The sequence below is a fragment of the Pseudorca crassidens genome, chromosome 11 (genome assembly GCF_039906515.1).
Source record: "Pseudorca crassidens isolate mPseCra1 chromosome 11, mPseCra1.hap1, whole genome shotgun sequence".
NCBI classification, from domain to species: Eukaryota; Metazoa; Chordata; class Mammalia; order Artiodactyla; family Delphinidae; genus Pseudorca; species Pseudorca crassidens.
In genome coordinates, this window is record NC_090306.1 from 98627415 (window position 1) to 98648453 (window position 21039).

A 21039-nucleotide genomic window follows, 5' to 3' on the forward strand; every position below is an offset into this window, starting at 1 on the left:
GAATGATTCCGCCTAGCAACAGTAATCAATATATATTAGTTAAAAGTTATTCATTTAGGGCTTAGGTGGTTGAGAGTCTGCCTGCCGATGCAGGGGACACGGATTTGAGCCCCAGTGCGGGAGGATCCCACATGCTGCGGAGCGGCTGGGCCCGTGAGCCATGGCCGCTGAGCCTGCGCGTCCGGAGCCTGTGCTCTGCAATGGGAGAGGCCACAACAGTGAGAGGCCCGCGTACCGCAAAAAAAAAAAAAAAAAAAAATTATTCATTTAATGCTATCTTAACAAAACTCATATTTTAAAAGAAAATCTAGGTCTTAGATCATTAGAATGGTAGAGGCAACACTGTCTTCTGTTGTTACCCTTGGTAAAGCTTTTATTATCTTGACAAATTGAATCTGTTTGGGTGGTCTCTCTGTGGTCTTCTGGTCCTCCAAATGTGCACATTGTAGTAGTATGTGAAATACCCCTGCACTGTTTGGTGTGAAGTTTATGTATGCCAGGCACACTGCCTCACAAGCACTGTCTTGTTGGATGAAAGAGGGGGAAGGCTTATAGAGTGGTAAAATGTAATGTGCCCAGTATCCTAAAGATAGAGCTCTGCCCTTACTGATTAGAGAGCTTATACTTCAAACAAAATGCAGCATTTTTTTTTTTCTTGGAAGAATCAGTCTTTTTTCATTTCCCTTACACTTAATAGAGGGATCTCCTTCAATTCATCCAATTTTGTATTGGCTTAGAACCATGTGGTCTGTCTTTTATCTTCTTATTTTTATGTTACATTGGCCTACTAATTCAACTTGAGCTTCATTTAGGAGTTCTCAAATGATAGCATCAATAATGGAATTTGACACAAGGAGAAAACTCTGAGATTTTAATACTGAGTTAATAAGGAATAACCAAAACAAACTTATCTTGTGATCACAATAGATTATTTAGGATTGATCATCTGACTTGATGTTAAGTGTTTATTATGTGCTTGCAAATTTTTTACTAATTCGGGTTTTCCATTTATTTCTTCTCCACTTGGTTATTTCAGGTATAATACACAACTGAACATGAGATGTCCAGATGATAAAATTAGTAGCTGACATCACATTTTGTCAACCTTCAGGAAAGTTAGTGCCAAGCATTTTGCAGGGAATTGCTAGAGAGCAAAAGACATTGAATTTAGCAGAATTATTATGCATTTTTGTTCCCTTCACTTCAAGTTTTTGATCATTTAAGATTTTGTAGAGATTATTCAGTTTTATTTTACTAAGCTGAATAAAGAGAGTAGAAGGATCTTAAGGCTGTTGGTACTTTGGCAAAGGTCAGGTTTTCTCACTTCCTTTATGCAAATAGCACAGTATAAGTTTTTTTTTTTTAATTTTATTTGTTTATTTATTTATTTTTGGCTGTGTTGGGTCTTCATTGCTGTGCATGGGCTTTCTCTGGTTGCAGCGAGTGGGGGCTACTCTTCATTGAGGCGCATGGGCTTCTCATTGCAGTGGCTTCTCTTGTTATGGAGCACGGGCTCTAGGCACACGGACTTCAGTAGCTGCGGCACGTGGGCTCAGTAGTTGTGGCTCACGGGCTCTAGAGTGCAGGCTCAGTAGTTGTGGCGCACGGGCTTAGTTGCTCCGCAGCATGTGGGATCTTCCCGGACCAGGGCTCAAACCCGGGTCCCCTGCATTGGCAGGCGGATTCTTAACCACTGTACCACCAGGGAGGTCCCACAGTATAAGTTTCTTGCTCTACGTTAGAGTGACTGGGACCAGAAAGTATTTTTATGGAGTCATTTCTTAATTCTAATCAGGAAAACCCTTTCATTACCACAGAGAGACACTTTCATTTTGGTCAGTAATTTATATTTGAAGACATCTCATACCTCATTTTAAAATTTTACCTAAAGTGTTCGTTGTATGAAAATGAGTAAATACTAATCAGGAAGACATTTAAAATACTGTGTACTTATATGGTGAGTAAAAAAATGCTGACATGATATAATAGTAGAAGGATTTTCTATTCCTAGTGTTCAAGCCATATTTCCTACTCCGGATCCTGCTGCTTTAAAAGACAGACGGATGGAAAACCTGGTTGCATATGCCCGGAAAGTGGAAGGGGACATGTATGAATCTGCGAACAATCGAGTGAGCGTCTGTTTTTTTCTACTCAAGGCAAAAGTGGACCTCTTCTGGCTGTTTAGTTTATTCCTCTTAGTTGCACATACACAGAATACTATACTTTAGAGGACACCCTTTAGCCATCCTGTCTTACTCTCACTGTGGAGTCACGATAACAAAGCAGTTTTCTTAAAGTGTACGTCAAGAATCTTACATTTTTCCTCTTAATAATACAGTGCACTCATGTGGCACTTTATCTGGGTTGTCCTTCTGTCAGCTAAAAAGTGGTTGAGCTGTTACCAGCTCTGTGCTATTTTCACTAGAATATGGTGAATCAGCTGCTTAGTATTTTCATCTCAAGTAGTATTTCTGTATCAGTTGAACCTTCCTCCCTAAATTGGCACTTTTTCAAAATGTAGCATATTCTTCCCACATGCTGTAAATTGTAAACCTACTTTGAAAAGTCATGCTTTACTATGTAGGTTCATTATATAGCAGCTATTCATATGATCATTCCAAACATGAGCTCATATTTTTAATGTTGTAGGAAAGTAGATTAGATTTACTCTTCTCCGTTTTCATTTCTGCCTACCTTTTTAAATGAAGCTAATGTCTGTTCTTAGTTCATTTTTTGTTACCTGATGGTAGTCCCCCTTTTTTCCTCATCTCTATTTTCAAAATTCAAAAAGGCGGAATACTACCACCTGCTAGCTGAGAAGATCTATAAGATCCAGAAAGAACTGGAAGAAAAACGAAGGACTAGACTACAAAAACAGAACATGCTACCAAGTGCTGCAAGCATGGTGCCAGTTTCCATGAACCCAGGGCCTAACATGGGGCAGCCACAACCAGGAATGACTTCTAGTAAGTGCTTTTTATTATATTTATTTTGGGGAGAAACTGAAATAAAACGGTACCTAACCAAATTCACTAATTTGCATTAGCTTGTGTAACTGTTCTTGAGCTTTCAAATGACTCTTTTTTGCCTTTTCAAAGAAAATAATTCATTCTCTAGTAAAAACAGTAAGCTGAACAGTATATTGAAATTTCTGGACATGACTTGACAATATGGCATCATTTTTAGTGCCAAAGATATTATTCTGTCATAGTGACACCTAGGAAGTGATAGTCCACAGGTTTTCACTGATTTGCATATGGTAGGCAGCCAGCCAATAGATGTAGACTGAGCAGGTTCAAATGCCTTACTGGCTTTGATACATCCTAAACAATATGTTACTTACGTTGTCACACTTTCTTCCTGACCCAATATGTTCAAAGTCTAAGAACTGTTTATTTTTTAGAAGCAGCATTTGAAATTCATCTTGACAGTTTCAGCCTTCTTGACCTAATGAATTAACTGGATAGCCAGGATGATCATGCATTCCATTATTCATTTATTGACTCACTACTAGGTTCCAAGCAGTGAAATATGGTGTGGGTACACAACGGTGAGGAAAAATACAGGCTACTTAAATGATGTGTGAAAGGCTATGATAGGGAAAACCTATGTTTCTTGAGTCAGGGAAAGCTGGCTACCTATAGATAGTGCCAAATGAGCCAGCAGGTACCAACTCTTAGGCCATTAGTGGATTATAAGTGGGCTGAGAAATTCACCCCCCACAGGCCTTGAAGTAGTCAAATGGAGAACTTTTAGCAGCCTCATTTGTTAACTGCAGTGTTGTGCTAGATATATTTTCTCATTGAGCCATGATGTGAAAAGAATTGAGAATAGCATTTCTGGCAGAGGGAACAGCATACACAGAGGCCCCACTAGCAAGGGAAAATGCAGGTATTTTTTGAGTAGGTACGAGAACAATTGTTCAGAAACAAAGTCAAGACTAGAGTTGTGGACACTGCCTCAGTGCTAATGGTTTGAACTAGGGCAGTAACTAAGATACAGAGACAAGTAGACAAATTTGAGATACTTGGGTGTGGTTGAATTTACTTGAATTCTTCAGAAATTTGAGCCAAGTTAAAAGTTTATCAGATGTTAAACTGTAGTGTTACGTTAAAATAAAGACAGGATGGTACTGGTGCAGTAGGGTAGGGATAAATATCAGTGGAACTGAATAGCCCTAAGTATGTGTTTATAGACTGAGATTCCTGTCTTACCCCATACACAGGAATTAATTGTAGAAGAATCCAAATTTTTTAAACTATAAACCAAAAAATCAAAAGTACTACAGAGAATACTGAAGCAAATATAAAATGAAATGAGAAAGGTCTCTAAAGTAAATACTACCTGGTAGCTTTTTTTTTTTTTAAAATGAATTTATTTATTATATTATTTATTGTTTCTGGCTGCGTTGGGTCTTTGTTGCTGCTTCATTGCTTTTCTCTAGTTGCAGCGAGCGGGGGCCACTCCTCATTGCAGTGTGCAGGCTTCTCATTGCGGTGACTTCTCTTGTTGTGGAGCACGGGCTCTAGGCACACGGGCTTCAGTAGTTGTGGCACGCGGGCTCAGTAGCTGTGGCTCGAGGGCGCTAGAGCGCAGGCTCAGTAGTTGTGGCACACGGGCTCAGTTGCTCCGCAGCATGTGGGATCTTCCCAGGCCAGGGCTCGAACCCGTGTTGCCTGCATCGGCAGGCGGATTCCCAACCACTGCACCACCAAAGAAGCCCTACCTGGAAGCTTTAAAGAAAGAAGAAAAAAACGGAAGATACCATAAACATAATTAGTGAGCAAACCAAGGAAACTATTTTCATATTAAAGGTGCTAGTTTCCTTAATATACATTTAGAGTATATACATATGTATATTTTCATCATTCTTAGTTATTTCTATTTTTGTATTTGTTTTAAGAGCTGCGTGATGAGATAAAGTGCAGTGTAATATGTATTATTTAAAGTCAGTGTTCACAATGGGCTTGTATGCATAAAAACACATTATTGGGGTACACAGTCAAACTTGGTCACTGGATAGAATCTCTGGCTATTGTCTATAGAGGTATTCTTCATACCAATGAAATAATCAGGCTTGATCAAATAACAGCATATTAAATGCTGTATTAGTCTGTTTAAATATGAGCTTTTATATTATTGTCCTGTCAGTGCTGAAAGCACCCTGGTTCATAAAGAAATGTACTAAAACCATTTGGAGGCATTTTCTTGTGTTCCAGAAATAACATTTTCTTCAGGTTCCTGTCTACTTCATAGCTTTATTTTTTTGATATTCAGACTGAATTCTGTAAGTTATACTTTATTTTTTAAAGGGGAATGGCTGCCTAAAAGATGCATTTCTAACCATTTCTGTATTCCATTCTAGATGGCCCTCTACCTGATCCATCTATGATCCGTGGCAGTGTGCCAAACCAGATGATGCCTCGGATAACTCCACAACCTGGTAAATTATGAGGGAAATCGGTGTACTTAACCATGGCTTTTTTTTAACAGAGTTCCTAGTGTATTACAAGATTACACCTGCCGCAGGCCAGCAGCAGCTATCATAATTACCTGCCTGAGAAATCAGAAAGCCTTTTATTAGAGTGGGAGCCCAGGGAGGAAGGAAGGGTGAAGAGCAGATTGGCTGACAGGTCAAGGGGCAAAAGACATTAAATGATCAAGCATCCATTTAAAAACAACTAGCCAAGATGAAATTTATTCCAGATTGTAAAATTTGGTTCAGAGACCATACATTCATTAACAGTGCCCTTCTGTGGCTGCTGTGAATTAAACAGAGATTCACAGTTGGAAGCAGGTGCCTTTATTTGTCCTGATACAGTGACATAGAATCATAAATAAGAACTCTTTTATTCTCCAATTACATGAAGGTGTTCAGATCTAATATTTTACACTTACTCACAGGTTTGAATCAATTTGGCCAGATGAGTATGCCCCAGCCCCCTATTGGACCCCGGCAAACCTCTCCTCTTCAGCACCATGGACAGTTAGCTCAACCTGGAACTCTCAACCCGGTAAGTTTGACCTCTGAGTAATCTTTGGCCTTTACTTGACATTTTTAAAATCCTTTTTTCTTTCAGAGAACAAATTCTCACACTTGCTTAAACAGCTAACTATACATAATTAATTCTTAACACTGATTTTTTTCTATAATTCTGTTGTATTTACCCTTAATATAGACATGATTAAATAATTAAAACTAAACCATATACCACAATTAGGCAGAGAATACTAAAGTCCTTAATTTTCACCTACCTCTTTTACCTGTATGCGTTGTTTTTAGAAATTTATCCTACATAAATAATTCTTGAGATATTAAAAGGATATAATTTGAAGGGCTTCCCTGGTGGCGCAGTGGTTGAGAGTCCGCCTGCTGATGCAGGGGACACGGGTTCATGCCCCGGTCCGGGAAGATCCCACATTCTGTGGAGCAGCTAGGCCCGTGAGCCATGGCCGCTGAGCCTGCGCGTCCGGAGCCTGTGCTCTGCAACGGGAGAGGCCACAACAGTGAGAGGCCCGTGTCCCGAAAAAAAAAAAAAAGATATAATTTGAAGAAAATGCATATTAAGGATGCTATGTTATGTACTGTGTTTTAGGAAAAGGCCATAGCCTGAATGTACTGTAAGGGATTATGTTTAAATTACAGTACATCTGTAAATTGGAATGCTTCATAAGCAATAATTTCAGAATTTATATGATGGCATGAAAGGTGTTTACAGCTTTAAGTGGGAAAACCAGGTGTCTAAAGTATATTTATTATAGAATCCTGTATCGTTAAGGACTTTCTTGATTATAATTTATATAAAATAAACACTAAAAGAAAGATTTCCTTCCAAATACTGTTCATATATAGTCACAGTACTAGAAAGCTTGTAGGAGCAGCCAGTCACCACTGCCTGGAGTCTCAGTGTTGAGTAGTCTGCATACTTTGACACAGTCATCTCTCTTCCGTAATGCCTCTCTTCCCCAAACACAGAACCTACCCAGGCAGGAAACTGTCAAGGGTGATGGAGGGGCAGTTGCCTGATTTTAGAGCGTGGAGAAGATGGCCTCTGAGCATCTCACTGCTCCTTGTGCAAATTCTAAACCTGTCATCCAGCTTTCAATATTGTCCCCAACCCTTACCCTGCCTCTCAGAGTTAGTTAGTACTATCAATTGTTAAGCCTCTTTGGAGTTGTCTAGCACCAGTCTGCTGTATTTAATGAGGGGTCTTATTCTTCATTTTAACCTATGAAACAAATACCTTTCTTAGACTTTGAAGTTCTTGGCCTTTGGTATCCATAATTACTCACTATGGAGTCTTAAAGTTTGTGCTTTAACAATACCGCCTACGTAAGCAAAGACCTCATGAAATTGTGATTCGCTCTCCTCACTTATAAAACAAACAGAGTGTATAGGCAGTTACCTATGTGCCTCGTTCTAGATGCATTTGTGCAATTTCTTGACGGTGGGCTTAGGTAAGCTGTGAGGCTGTTCTCCATTATCTTGGCATGAGCGTCAGCTGTTGTAGCACCACTTTCTCCCTTTCCTACCCCACCCTCCCCATAGCAGAGCCAGAGCAATTGGTAATTCCAGCTATAGTAGAATAACTGAAAAAAAGCAATTTGGTGCTCTGTGTTTTTTTGTTTTTGTTTTTGTATGTGTGTACAGCCTATGGGCTATGGGCCTCGCATGCAGCAGCCTTCCAGCCAGAGCCAGTTCCTTCCTCAGACTCAGTTCTCAACACAGGGAATGAATGTAACAAATATGCCTTTGGCTCCGTCTGGCAGTCAAGCACCAGTGTCTCAAGTATGTCTCACAAATGGGTTTTTTTTTGTTGTTGTTTTTTTAAACTTGTTTCCGTGATTCCTGGAACTTCTTAATTTGGGTTTTTACAGAGAAGGGTGACAGCAAATAATGGGTGGAAATAGATGATTAAGCTTTTAATAAGAACAGTTATGGACATGGTATTCTGAACATGAAAGGATTACTAAGTCTACTTAATTACATACTGTATTGGTTGGATTTTCAATTCTGTTCTGAATTGCGTCTTATGTTTTTCATTTTAACAGGCACAAATGTCCAGTTCTTCCTGCCCTGTGAACTCTCCTATAATGCCTCCTGGGTCCCAAGGGAGCCACATTCACTGTCCCCCTCTCCCTCAACCAGCTCTGCATCAGAACTCACCCTCACCTGTACCTAGTCGTACCCCAACCCCTCACCACACTCCCCCAAGCATAGGGGCTCAGCAGCCACCAGCAACAGCAATTCCAGCCCCTGTTCCTACACCTCCAGCCATGCCACCTGGGCCACAGTCCCAGGCTCTACATCCTCCTCCAAGACAGACGCCTACACCGCCACCAACGCAACTTCCTCCCCAAGTGCAGCCTTCACTTCCTGCTGCTCCTTCAGTTGACCAGGCGCAGCAGCAGCCTCTGTCCCAGCAGAGTACAGCAGCCTCTGTGCCCACCCCGACGGCGCCACTGCTGCCTCCGCAGCCGGCAACTCCAGTAAGCAGAGACGGGGCTTTAAGCAGGATCGTGTCAGCTGTGCTGTAGTTTTACACTGCTTCTGTGCTGTTTCTTTATTCTTTTCTCCCTTTTTTTTTTTTTTTTTTTTTGGCCGCATTACATGGTTTGTGGGATCTTAGTTCCCCAACCAGGGATCCTGGCCCGGGCACACGGCAGTGACAGTGCCGAGTCCTAATCACTGGACCGCCGGGGAATTCTCTGTGCTGTTTCTCTTCTGTGTTGTTTCTTCTCTTATTGTTGTCTCCGCAGTTAGACTAGAATCTGTTTATAGTTACAGACCTCCTTTCTCTTTTTTTCTTGCTGTCGTACCTAACATAGGAGGAGCTCAAAAGATTTTGTTTAGATCATATGTTGACCATGGTCATGTTGTATTACGAGGCTCGAAGGCATGTAAGGAGAGGTGACAAAGGGAGAGCATCGACAGTACATTTAATACCCCACGTGAATTTTACAGATATTTAAAGAATCTTTTCATACAGTCTGAACTGATGTACTCAAGAGCAAATGAACAAAATCATCGATTTATGAGTGTCTGTGGTACTAGCCAAAGTTAGAAAATTTATCATGTAAGAGATTAGAAAACTATGGGCCTGAAACAAACCGGTAGCTTCCTTGTGAAAGGCTTGTTATCTATATAGTAGAGATCCAAATGCACATTTAATACTTGCATTCTTACTAATAGAACTCTATGTGTCACAATCTAAAACTTTCTACTTGATCACTGATACTAATATTTCAGTTCTCTGTCATACTGGCAAGCTGAGGATCCCCATGAGTTATAGCTACTTCATAAAACGTTGCTTATCCATGACTGGTTCATCTTAGCTTCTGATATGTAAGGAAAAGCAGGATGCAGAAAGGAAACTTAATTCTATGTAGGATAGTTTCTGAAAATACTAATTTCTCATTATGAGATATCTTATTGGAAGACTTAGGGGAAAAACAGAGATTGCTAGTTATCCCATTAAAGTGTGATGATTCAAAACAGCTGCTTATTGTGGGAGTTCATAATATTCTCTCTACTTTCCTGTACATTGAAACCTTTTCTAATGAGAAGTTTAAAAGAAAAGATTGCCAGTCATCCTTGTTCTCTTTCCATTTTTCTATAAACATGAACTCCTCTGAGGTAGTCATTTCTGAAACACCCCTCCCAGGCACACTGCCACAGAATGAGTTACTGAAGAAACAGTTGCCTACTCTTATCTGCAACCAACCAACCTATATTTGCAAGTCCTCAGTCTCCTATTCCTGAGTGTAATTTACTTCAAGGGGGCGAAATAGGTTGAGTAAGTGAAAGCACCATCAGTGGGTGTAATGACACTAGCCTAAAGATAGGTAGTTAATCATGCCATCTGTTGTGTGTAATAGGCAAACTTTTTGTTTTTCCCCCTCTTTCTACCCAGCTTTCCCAGCCAGCTGTAAGCATCGAAGGTCAGGTATCAAACCCTCCATCTACTAGTAGCACGGAAGTGAATTCTCAGGCCATTCCTGAGAAGCAGCCTTCACAGGAAGTGAAAATGGAGGCTAAAATGGAAGTGGATGCACCAGAACCAGCAGATACTCAGCCAGAGGATATTCCAGAGGTGAGAGTAGGGCAGTTACTGCTGTTTTTTGGTTAGGACCTCTGTCTAGGAACTCAAACATGTTACAGGGAAGTATTCTATAATTAGGTCTTATTTTATTGATTTCCATATGAAAAAGGGTCTTCAGCTACATCCACAGGGGAGAGTAAGTAAGATAATGATGTTATTGCTTCTCAGTTACATGTCTTTAGAAAACCAAAAATTCCTACCTTGCCTTTTAGACTAAAGCAGAAGACTGTAAAGTGGAACCTACAGAAACAGAAGAGAGAGGCACTGAATTAAAAACTGAAACAAAAGAGGAGGAAGACCAGCCAAGTACTTCAGCAGCCCAGTCATCTCCAGCCCCAGGACAGTCAAAAAAGAAGAGTGAGTCTCTTAGGCTCTGTGTTTGTGGAGACAGAGTAAAAACCAAAGACCTTAGTAGAGTGAGATTGGATTTCTTGGGCCTTGGAATTGAATTTTAATGTGATTTCATTAAGCTTGGAGCCCTTGGCCTGGTCTCTTCATTATTGCTAATGTTGGAGAAGAAATTTTCTTTCCTTTAGGTATATGTGCATCCTACAGTCACTGGGTGGCTAACAATTTCTCAAATTTATCTTTGTTAGAGGACAGAAATTATTAAATAATATTCTTGACTAAAATGCAGGAAATAATAGCAATAATAATATTTTTTGTTAACCTGCTGTGCGCCAGGCACTGTGCTACAGCCTGCCGTGTCTCATCTAAGAACTTCACAGCCCCTCTGTGAGGTTACTGATCACTGTTTTACAGGCAGGAAAACTGAGGCTCAGCAAGGTCAAGTAACACTTCCCAGCTCACTCAGCCCAGGCAGGCTGATTCAGAGTCTCTGCTCTGAACCACGCTACTGAATATTAATGAGTCAAGCCAAGCAAGCAGCAATGCTTAGCAGAGAGTGTTAAACAATTCCCACAGAAATTAGTTTACTAACTAGTTTAGGACTGGAACTTCTCGTGGCTCTAGTGACCCCTTCAATGGCACAGGTAGGACTTATCTCAAAGAGGAATCTGCTGGCTCCTGAAGATGACGTATACAAAAGTGCTCCATGAATACAATATACTTTAAAATGATGGGGTTAAAAAATTATTTTCATTTAAAAATAAAGGTTGTTGGGACTTCCCTGGCGGTCCTGTGGTTAAGGCTCCACGCTTCTACTGCAGGGGCATGGGTTTGATCCCCCGCGGGTCGGGGAAGTAAGATCCTGCATGTGCATGGCATGGCCAATGAATGAATGAATAAATGTTTGTTATATATGGAGATGTTATTTTGATCTAGGCTGCAACAAACCCAATCTTAATATTAGGAATCTGCTTTTAAAACAGCTAATCTCACAAATTTGCTCAAAGCACAACAAAGTATGAGACAAAGAAGATTCTCCCGTCTGTCTGATTTTTTTCATGTCAGCCCCCACCATGTGGTGAAAAAATACTCAAGGTACTGACAGATATACCCCCTTGAAGATAAAATTAATTTGTAAATAGAAGAAGTAATAAGGCCTCTCTGCTCAGACTGATTCAAAGCTCGAACTGGACCCTTAATGGCCAGCTTCTTAAATGGTAGTTTAAATTAATTCCATTTGGGACATGCCAGCAAATCTTTCCTGACTTTTGGGAGACATACTGAGAACACATTTGAGCATAATTTGATCAACTGAGTCCATCATTCTGGCAATAACAATTTAGTTCTTTCTTTAGACTGGAACCTAACATTTGCCATTAAAATAGTAAATACGTCTTCTGCTGAAGCTCTAAAACATCAAACATGTCAAAGGACTCTTGGCCTTCAGTGGCTCTGATTCCTTTGGCGATAAGACAATACCAGGTCTAATTTCTGACTTGTTACATGCTGATACCAGGAAGGAGGGCTTCTTCCGTTCTTGCTTCACAGCATCCCCCGCCTGTCGTATCTTTTGGAACATTCTGACAAGTCTTTTCATAAATTTTTGGAAGGCTTAGCATTGTTTCTACTTGGTCAAGACTATCTTAACTGGGTTTCTGACTGAGAAATTATCTGAGCCATGAAGGGTATTTAAAGGTGACTAGACAAGATGGATTTTTTTTTTTTTTTTTGCGGTACGCGGGCCTCTCACTGTTGTGGCCTCTCCCGTTGCAGAGCACAGGCTCCAGATGGGCAGGCTCAGCGGCCATGGCTCACGGGCCTAGCCACTCCACGGCATGTGGGGTCTTCCCAGACCGGGGCACGAACCCGTGTCCCCTGCATCGGTAGGCGGACTCTCAACCACTGCGCCACCAGGGAAGCCCCTCGACAAGGTGTTATAAAGGATCTCTCTGAACCAGGAAATAGAAACACCCTTAGTGATATTTCATGGGGATAATGTAGAGAATTTTGTGTTTTCTGAGCCTTGAGATATATTTTATAGTTTTGACTTGAACCTTTTTTCCTCTTTTGCTTAATTGGTAACTAATTTCAAATATACTCTTCTTAAGTTTTCAAACCTGAAGAGTTACGACAGGCATTGATGCCAACATTGGAGGCACTTTACCGACAGGATCCAGAATCCCTTCCCTTTCGTCAACCTGTGGACCCCCAGCTTCTAGGAATCCCTGTAAGTATGTGGTGGTACTTCTCTTTTCTTTTAAAATTTGTTAACAGCTTTATTCGGATACAGTTCACATATTGTACAAATCACCCATTTAAAGTGCACAGTTTAATGGTTTTTGTGTATTAACAGAATTGTGCAGTTATCACCACAGTCAGTTTTGGATGATTTTCATCACCCCAAAAAAGAAACCCCATTTCCATAAGCAGTCACTCCCCATTTCCACCTACAGCCCCTACTACCAACCAACTGCTGGTCTGCCTTCTGCCTCTGTGGATTTGTCTCTTCTGGACATTTCATCAAAGAGAGTCTTACAGTATGTGGTTCTTTGTGACTGGATTCTTTCACTTAGCGTAATGTTTTCAAAGTTTGTCCATATTGTAGCACAAATCAATACTTCATTCCTTCTTACAGCCCAGCAATATTTCATCATATGGATGTGCATACATTCTCTTTATCCATTTATTAGTTGATAGACATGTGGGTTGTTTATACTTTTTGGCTGTTGGGGATAGCACACCTGTGAATGTTTACATACAAATTGGTGTGTGTATCTTTTTATTTCTCTGGGGTATATATCTAAGAGTGAGATTGCTGGATCATATGGTTTTTTATTTTTATCACTTGAGTAGCAGTAGTTCATGATAGGAAAGATAGATCCAAATTAGCTTCATCTGCTTTTAAAGTTGCCTTTATACACCAGGCTGCTGGGAGGTTTCATTTGAGTATTTTAAGTTGTATTGGATAAGTCATTGGAGTGCTTCGAGGGGCAAAAATCTGTTAGAATCTTTTTTTTTTTTTCCTATATTTTTCTGTGGCCTTAGACAGATCACCAATATTTTCTGGGCTTAGTTTCATCTGTAGGCTGCATCTAGTACTAAAATGTGAAGGGTCTTTGATTTCTTGGTGTTTTAAGTTGATCACACATGTACTATGGTAAAGTATCTAGAATCGCTCCTGTAGACGATCAGCTTGCTCCTACAAAATCCAGAGTAGTTGTTATTCTCTCTGCCCCTGGCTGCTTCATATCTCTGTAGACTAATGATTTAAAAAAGTGATGGGCATCGATCATTTCTTTGGAAATACAGACACATCAGAGACTCAACATTATCCAGAAAATTTATAATGATTATAGCAAGATATGCTGTGGACCTTGAATATAGTGAGACTTTTGGATAATGTTGTTTGGTGTCACTTGTCCTTCTAGGATTACTTTGATATTGTGAAGAGCCCCATGGATCTTTCTACTATCAAAAGGAAGTTAGACACTGGACAGTATCAGGAGCCCTGGCAGTATGTGGATGACATTTGGCTTATGTTCAACAATGCTTGGTTATATAATCGGAAAACATCACGGGTGTACAAATACTGCTCCAAGCTGTCTGAGGTCTTTGAACAAGAAATTGACCCAGTCATGCAAAGCCTTGGATACTGCTGTGGCAGAAAGGTAAGAAATGTTTGCACAGATAAGAACTGCATGGAAAACTTGCCAGTTAGAATCCTGAGTCATCAGATTGTAAGTTCATCTTGGATAGGGACTTGGTCGTATTTACCTGTGGTGCACGGGGCGTGGCATATACTAGTTTTCCTGTACATGGCAATTCACATTGAGCTCCTCTTGTCCTCTTCAGTTCTTTGGTAAATGGTGGAAGGATATGACTGTTAAGCTTACCTCAGAGTGGTGGAATAAAACAGTAGCAAACAAGATTAGTTTTAGTTCAGTGAACTGTCTTGGAAACTGAAATAACCCATTATAAGAGACATAATGAGAAGTAAGGCTTCACTAACTTCTGTTTCTGATTTACTTGCCAGTGTAAATATTTTAGCTTGCCCTTCAAACCATATTTAACAAATGGTTTCTTTTGCAGTTGGAGTTCTCTCCACAGACACTCTGTTGCTATGGCAAACAGTTATGCACAATCCCTCGTGATGCCACTTACTACAGTTACCAGAACAGGTAAGCTCGACCTGTGTGGACCATGGTCAGAGTGTCCGCGTGTCCAGGGAGTGCATGCGGATGGACCAGCACACATACAGTCATGGTTCATGTGTAACTTGCTTGAAAACAACTGTACAGCACAAGTTCTGGTATCAGTTTTCTGGGCCCTTATTTTTATAAGGCAGGAACCCAAGGCATTAAGAAGTTAAGCAACTTTATGAATTGGTGGCATACCTGGGATTACGTCCCAGGCCCCATATTTTTTTCCCACTGTCCTTGTATAGCTCACCACAGCCTCAGGCAAAAACAAAAAAGTTTCAAACTAATTGATCTACTTCCCTGTGAAATTGCTGCCATCTATTGCCATTCCCAAAACCACCCAGAAAACTTTAACCAAAAGTTTCCTAGCCAGCTGTATCTTTTAGGAAATGTTTCCTTTTTGTATGCAGCTGATACCTAAGTTTTTCTTGGAGTATGTAAAAACAAAGGATCCCAGGGTATTTGCTTTGCCTCTGTTGGGCACATTAAAGAGACCTCTGTACCAGACTGTTCCTTACAAAAATTTGCATATGACCATGGACGGTAGGCTTCTAATAAATTAGACACTTCTGCCTTATTTTCTCCTGCTCAAATAAGGGCTGTAATCACACAAATTGGATTTGCTAATCTATCTTAATCATGATTTGTCTCTTATTTTGTGTAATCAGCCAACAGTATAGCTGGCATGGGATGTAAATAAAAAAGCAAGGCTGGACAGTCAATACTTTGATGACCCAAACCCATGGTGGTCGTTTTTTGCTGAACTTGTGTGCTACAGATGTATTTCTAGCTTTGAAAAAGTCACTTAAGCTTTTTGTTTTATTTACAAAAAGTTAGGTGCACTCCCCTAATGCTTTGTAGTCATAAGAATCTATAGTGTTTTACTCCTTAAAACCTAGGAAAAGTGGGGGTTCAAGTTGTTCAAGAAAGCAAGTGACTGGGCTTCCCTGGTGGCACAGTGGTTGAGAGTCCGCCTGCCGAAGCAGGGGACACGGGTTCGTGCTCCGGTCTGGGAAGATCCCACATGCCACGGAGCGGCTGGGCCCGTGAGCCATGGCCGCGGAGCCTGTGCGTCCGGAGCCTGTGCTCCGCAACGGGAGAGGCCAGAACAGTGAGAGGCCCGTGTACCACCAAAAAAAAAAAAAAAAAAAAAAAGCAAGTGACAGCTGGCATGCTGTAATCTCATGCTATAATCTTGGCATTTATGTACCTTTTTTGGATTTTAAGCACCAATCTACAGCGCCCAGGAATATATAATCATGTATCTGCATACACCACTGCCTTTTCCCTCTTAAACTATGTCAGTTGGTGGCTACAATCAGTGTTTAACTGCTTGTGCAGACTTTTTATTGTACTTATGTGGCTTCCTTGGGATCAAAAGGAAATTTGGGGTGTTTTTTCAAACCACAGTTGTTTCTAGATGATTGTTTCCTGGTACTGTATCCATAGTGGATTTTTTTCTTTGGAAGTGGGGAAGGTTTTTTCTTTGCTATGTTTAGGTAATAGAGTAGTAGTTCTTCTCTCCACAGTATATTTATCCTACTTTCGATTATTTGCATCAAGTAGCATAAATTACTAAAATGAAAGGCTGTAGGTCTGTGTGAGACTTGTTTGTTTTATTTGCTGTAATCATTTGCTACTTGTGATCCCATTGAGATATTTAATGCTAATCTGTGCTTTGCCTTGGCTTTCTGCTTTGTGTTGTCTTGTCTTGCTTTTATGTTTTTTGTTGTCCTGCAATCCCTCATTTCTTCGTTTGTTTTGTGTTTTTTTTTTTCTCCCTCATGCTTGTCGTTGTCTGCACTTGGCTTTGATTGCAAAAAACAAAAACCAAAAACAAAACCCAAACTGTGGTGCCCATAAATCTGCATCATTGAATGTCCTTGTCGCCGTTGATGACCTGCTCTCTGCTCCCGTCCCCCTCTTGGCCTGCTGTGATTGGTGGCTTCGTTGCTTGGCTTGGGCTGTGTTGTGTGAACGGAACAGTTCACCCCAGTATGGCCTTCTTGCCGACAGGTATCATTTCTGTGAGAAGTGTTTCAATGAAATCCAAGGGGAGAGCGTTTCTTTGGGGGATGACCCTTCCCAGCCTCAAACGTAAGTAACTATATTATTTTGGAAAGTATTCTCTTATTTCTCAGTTTGTTGTCAGGTGATTATGCTCAGGCTTCTAAGTGGTCTTGGGTTATGCTGTCCAGTATCGTATAGCCACAGGTAGCTATTTAGATTCAAATTAATTCAAAGTAAATAAAATTTAAAATTCCCAATTTCAGTTACTCAGTAGACAATCTGTGGCTAGTGGCTGCCATATTGGTCAGCACAGATAGAGAATATTTCCATCACAGCAGTGAGTTGTGTCGGTACTGATCTAGGGAATACATCAATATTGGATGGTCATTTCAGATATATTTCTTCTATAGGGAAATAATCAGCTTCTCCTAAAAAGTGAAAGGCTGTAGTGCAAGGGAACTTCATTGTTAACTGTTTTGAGTTTGAGAGGAATTGAACAAATATAACCACCTTACAGCCTTCTCATAAAGGTTAACGATACCAAAGTCATTATAATCGTCAGTGTCATTTAACATCATTAGGGGTTTAGGAGTTTGTGAGAGTGATTTATTAGAAAGAGACTTGGTTGGACATTCACAATCTCGCATGCTCTTGTGGTTTGGTAAATGCCAAGAAAAATTTTTAAACATAGCCTAAACTGCCTCATAGTACTTCTGATCTCTAAGATTTAGTTTACACACACAAATTTGGACTGTTTTAGGAAGAAATAACTATTTGGTGTCCTTTTAATATTCTTCAGCTTCTTTTCCGGTTTAACCTATAATAAACAGTCAATTCAGAACATTTCCCCAAAAAGTATGGAATTGTTATGTTACGAGTAAAAACAGGGCTTCTGAGAAAAACTGGTTAGTGTTTTCAAATTGGGTTTTCAAGTTGTACTTTTTCTTCAGTCACCATTGACATATAATATAGTGGGGTCTGGTACTGGTCTTGGGGTAGATACTGGGTCCCCTTGAACCTTAAGAGATTTTTCTGACCTTGGCTAAACCAGGGAAGTCAGGTCTGATGCAGCAAAGGGAGGCAGCCTTACCATGGGTACTACTGAGTGGCTTACCACATGTTCTGTACCTTAGGACAGCACCACTCTGACTGTGAAGAGTGTAGAAACCCCTCTTGCAGTTCCTCAAGTCAGCAGTGAGCCTGGGAGTATGCGGTACTAACAAGTTCCCAAGTCCTTCTAGACTGCTGGTCTTTAGAACACACTTTGGGTAGCAAGACCTTAGGCCAGGTAGCGATGAATCTCTAGCCTGTAACTAATAGAAAACAGTTTAAATGGGGAAATGTCCTCATTCCTCATTTTTGTGAGGTAGAGTCACAGTAGTCGAAGTTGGGCCCCCTGCAGTTTGTTCTAGGTGGAGAATAAGGCTGTTAGCTCCTGTATTTGTGAGGCTGTGAGCAGTGTGGTAGGCTAGATTTCAGAGTAGGAGGCCATGTGGAAATTTTTTAATGAATAACCTGAAATATGTATTCTTAACATTGAAATTTTTTATTAATATAAAGAATTTGACTAGACTCCTGAAATTTTAGTATTTTTTATAAATAGTGGTTTAGCTCCCTCTATACACAGTATCTTTCATACGTAGCTCAGTCTAGGAACATTAAACTATTAGAAGGTGTAAATACCTAACACCAAGAGTAGTAGGCAAGATTTTAAAAGGAAAAGAAGAACAAATTCATGTTTTTAGTTCTTACTGGGTTCTCCTCTTCCTGTAAATGGGAACAGATTTACTATAAAGTCCTTTCCAAAAACATAGGCATGTAAATGTGCATTTTGTGGGAGCCAAGAATGTACTGTTGTATCCTTGGTATATTCTTAGATTTAAATAATCCACTTACAGGGTGGGGTTTTTGCCCTTTGGTAATTAGAACAGTAGTCAGACTGCTAATCTTTCTGTGTTGCTTGTTCTCATTGTGTCCCTCTTCTTTTCCTTAGTACAATAAATAAAGAACAATTTTCGAAGAGAAAAAATGACACTCTGGATCCTGAACTGTAAGTAGTTCCCCTTGAGTAGTCAGTACACTTTGATTTTCCTTCTTCCTTTCATTCTCTTGGTTTGCACAGCCAGTGAGATGATTCTGTATTCTTGGACTAAATCTATAACATACATCTAACAGAGATGGTAGAAGTGCTAAAATTTACATATGGTTAGTATTCATTTACATTTCACTAAATCTACCTAATATTTTGGTGTTTTATAGGCTTGAGTGAAGCACAAAGCTACCTCTGCTCAGTGCCATTATTCCAGCCCCGTTGTCCTCTGTATTTTCAAACCAGTTCATAATCCCCTCCTTTATAGTGAGGCCTTTCAGAAGTATTCAGAGGTACAGAGATGTACTGGTATTCTAGGTATTCCTGGAATGGATATGATGGTGTCAGACTCACTTGGAAGTTTAACCAGCAGTCATCTTGATCTTTCACTTTTTATTCCATAGTCACAGTTCATATTTAATGACTAAACTGCTTTTGAGATTTGCTCTACCTGTTACACTAAAGAGGTTTTAAAACCTATTCTTCAATTCTTTGGACGTGATTTTGGCTATCTTTTGAATTGTCAGAAATTGGGAAATATTGGAAGTTTTGATTTGGTTAAATTTTTGGATTTAATCTTGACATTTTGACTTTTCCTTTCCAGGTTTGTTGAATGTACGGAGTGTGGAAGAAAGATGCATCAGATCTGTGTCCTTCATCATGAGATCATCTGGCCATCTGGGTGAGACATCAGTATTTTCCCTAGACTTCTTCTTTGTTGTGAATTTTAGGACGTTTGTCTTCTCTGCAATGATTATGTTTTATCTTCAAAGTTACTGTCTCTTGGAATTATTCTTTTTTTTGTTTATTTATTTTTGGCCGTGTTGGGTATTAGTAGCGGTGGGCGGGCTCTTTGCTGTGGCGTGCAGGCTTCTCTCTAGTTGTGGCTTAGTAGTTGCAGTGCACAAGCTCTCTAGTTGTGGCGCGCAGGCTTAGTTGCCCCACAGCACGTGGGATCTTAGTTCCCCAACCAGGGATCAAGCCCATGTCCCCTGTGTTGGAAGGCAGATTCTTTTTTTTTTTTTTTTTTTTAATATTTATTTATTTATTTTATTTATTTATGGCTGTGTTGGGTCTTCATTGCTACGAGCGGGCTTTCTCTAGTTGCGGTAAGCGGGGGCTACTCTTGGTTGCGGTAAGCGGGGTTTACTCTCGGTTGTGGTGCATGGGGTTCTCATTGCGGTGGCTTCTCTTGTTGCAGAGCATGGGCTCTAGGTGAGCGGGCTCAGTAGTTGTGGCGTGCGGGCTTAGTTGCTCTGCGGCACGTGGGATCTTCCTGGACCAGGGCTCGAACCCGTGTCCCCTGCATTGGCAGGCGGATTCTTAACCACTGTGCCACCAGGGAAGTCCCTAGAATTATTCTGGTTTGGGAAAAGATCATTAAAATCCAGTTTTAAAATATTAAATAACCTAGAATCCAAAAATATAGATATTTCTCTTATTTGCATTGTTTTAATCCATATACAAATACTTTATTCTGTTTTAAATTCTTTAGTGGTCATTGTGCATCAAAAGTAAATACAAAAGATTTATCAGTAGAGGGTAACAGGAAGTCTGTGGCACCTGGAAACCAGCAAGGAGATGTTAGACACAGTTAAACCTGCTAGATTTTGAACATTACTTACATTGTAGTAGAAAAACTAGACGGTATGGATAATGCAGGTTGCCAAGGAGCCACCCCAGTTTCTGCCTCTGAGAGAACATCGCACTGAACAGCATACTGAATGGTGACCATGGTTAGGTTTTTTTTTTTTTTTGGCTGCGTTGGGTCTTTGTTGCCGTGCGCGGGCTTTCTCTAGTTGCGGCGAGGCAGGGGCTTCTTTTGTTGCGGAGCACAGACTCTAGGTACGCGGGCTTCAGTACTTGTGGCACATGGGCTCAGTTGTGGCTTGCAGGCTCAGTAGTTTTGTCGCACGGGCTTAGTTGCTCTGAGGCATATGGGATCTTCCCAGACCAGGGATCGAAGCTGTGTCCCCTGTGTTGGCAGACAGATTCTTAACCACTGTGCCACCAGGAGAGTCCCCCAAAAGATTTTAAATCAAATCCTAACCAGGGGACTTCTCTGGTGGCACAGTGGTTAAGAATCTGCCCACCAGTGCAGGGGACATGTGTTCAAGCCCTGGTCCTGAAAGATCCCACATGCCGTGGAGCAACTAAGCCCATGCACCACAACTACTGAGCCCACACGCCACAACTACTGAAGCCCGCACGCCTAGAGCCCATGCTCCGCAACAAGAGAAGCCACCGCAATGAGAAGCCCGTGCACCACAACGAAGAGCAGCCCCTGCTC

General features: G+C 40.7%; 1 protein-coding gene across 1 annotated transcript in view; it reads left to right on the forward strand.

The window, feature by feature from the left end:
* The window catches only part of EP300 (E1A binding protein p300), a 74721-nt gene that overhangs the window by 39059 nt on the left and 14623 nt on the right, over positions 1-21039 (forward strand). The window contains exons 9-22 of the mRNA XM_067698199.1: positions 2012-2129; positions 2792-2966; positions 5366-5443; positions 5905-6014; positions 7652-7789; positions 8053-8490; positions 9915-10094; positions 10316-10460; positions 12560-12678; positions 13880-14119; positions 14541-14629; positions 16667-16747; positions 18654-18710; positions 19354-19431. Of these exons, the coding sequence (XP_067554300.1) occupies positions 2012-2129; positions 2792-2966; positions 5366-5443; positions 5905-6014; positions 7652-7789; positions 8053-8490; positions 9915-10094; positions 10316-10460; positions 12560-12678; positions 13880-14119; positions 14541-14629; positions 16667-16747; positions 18654-18710; positions 19354-19431 (2046 nt within the window). The remainder of the gene's footprint in view (positions 1-2011; positions 2130-2791; positions 2967-5365; positions 5444-5904; positions 6015-7651; positions 7790-8052; positions 8491-9914; positions 10095-10315; positions 10461-12559; positions 12679-13879; positions 14120-14540; positions 14630-16666; positions 16748-18653; positions 18711-19353; positions 19432-21039) is intronic.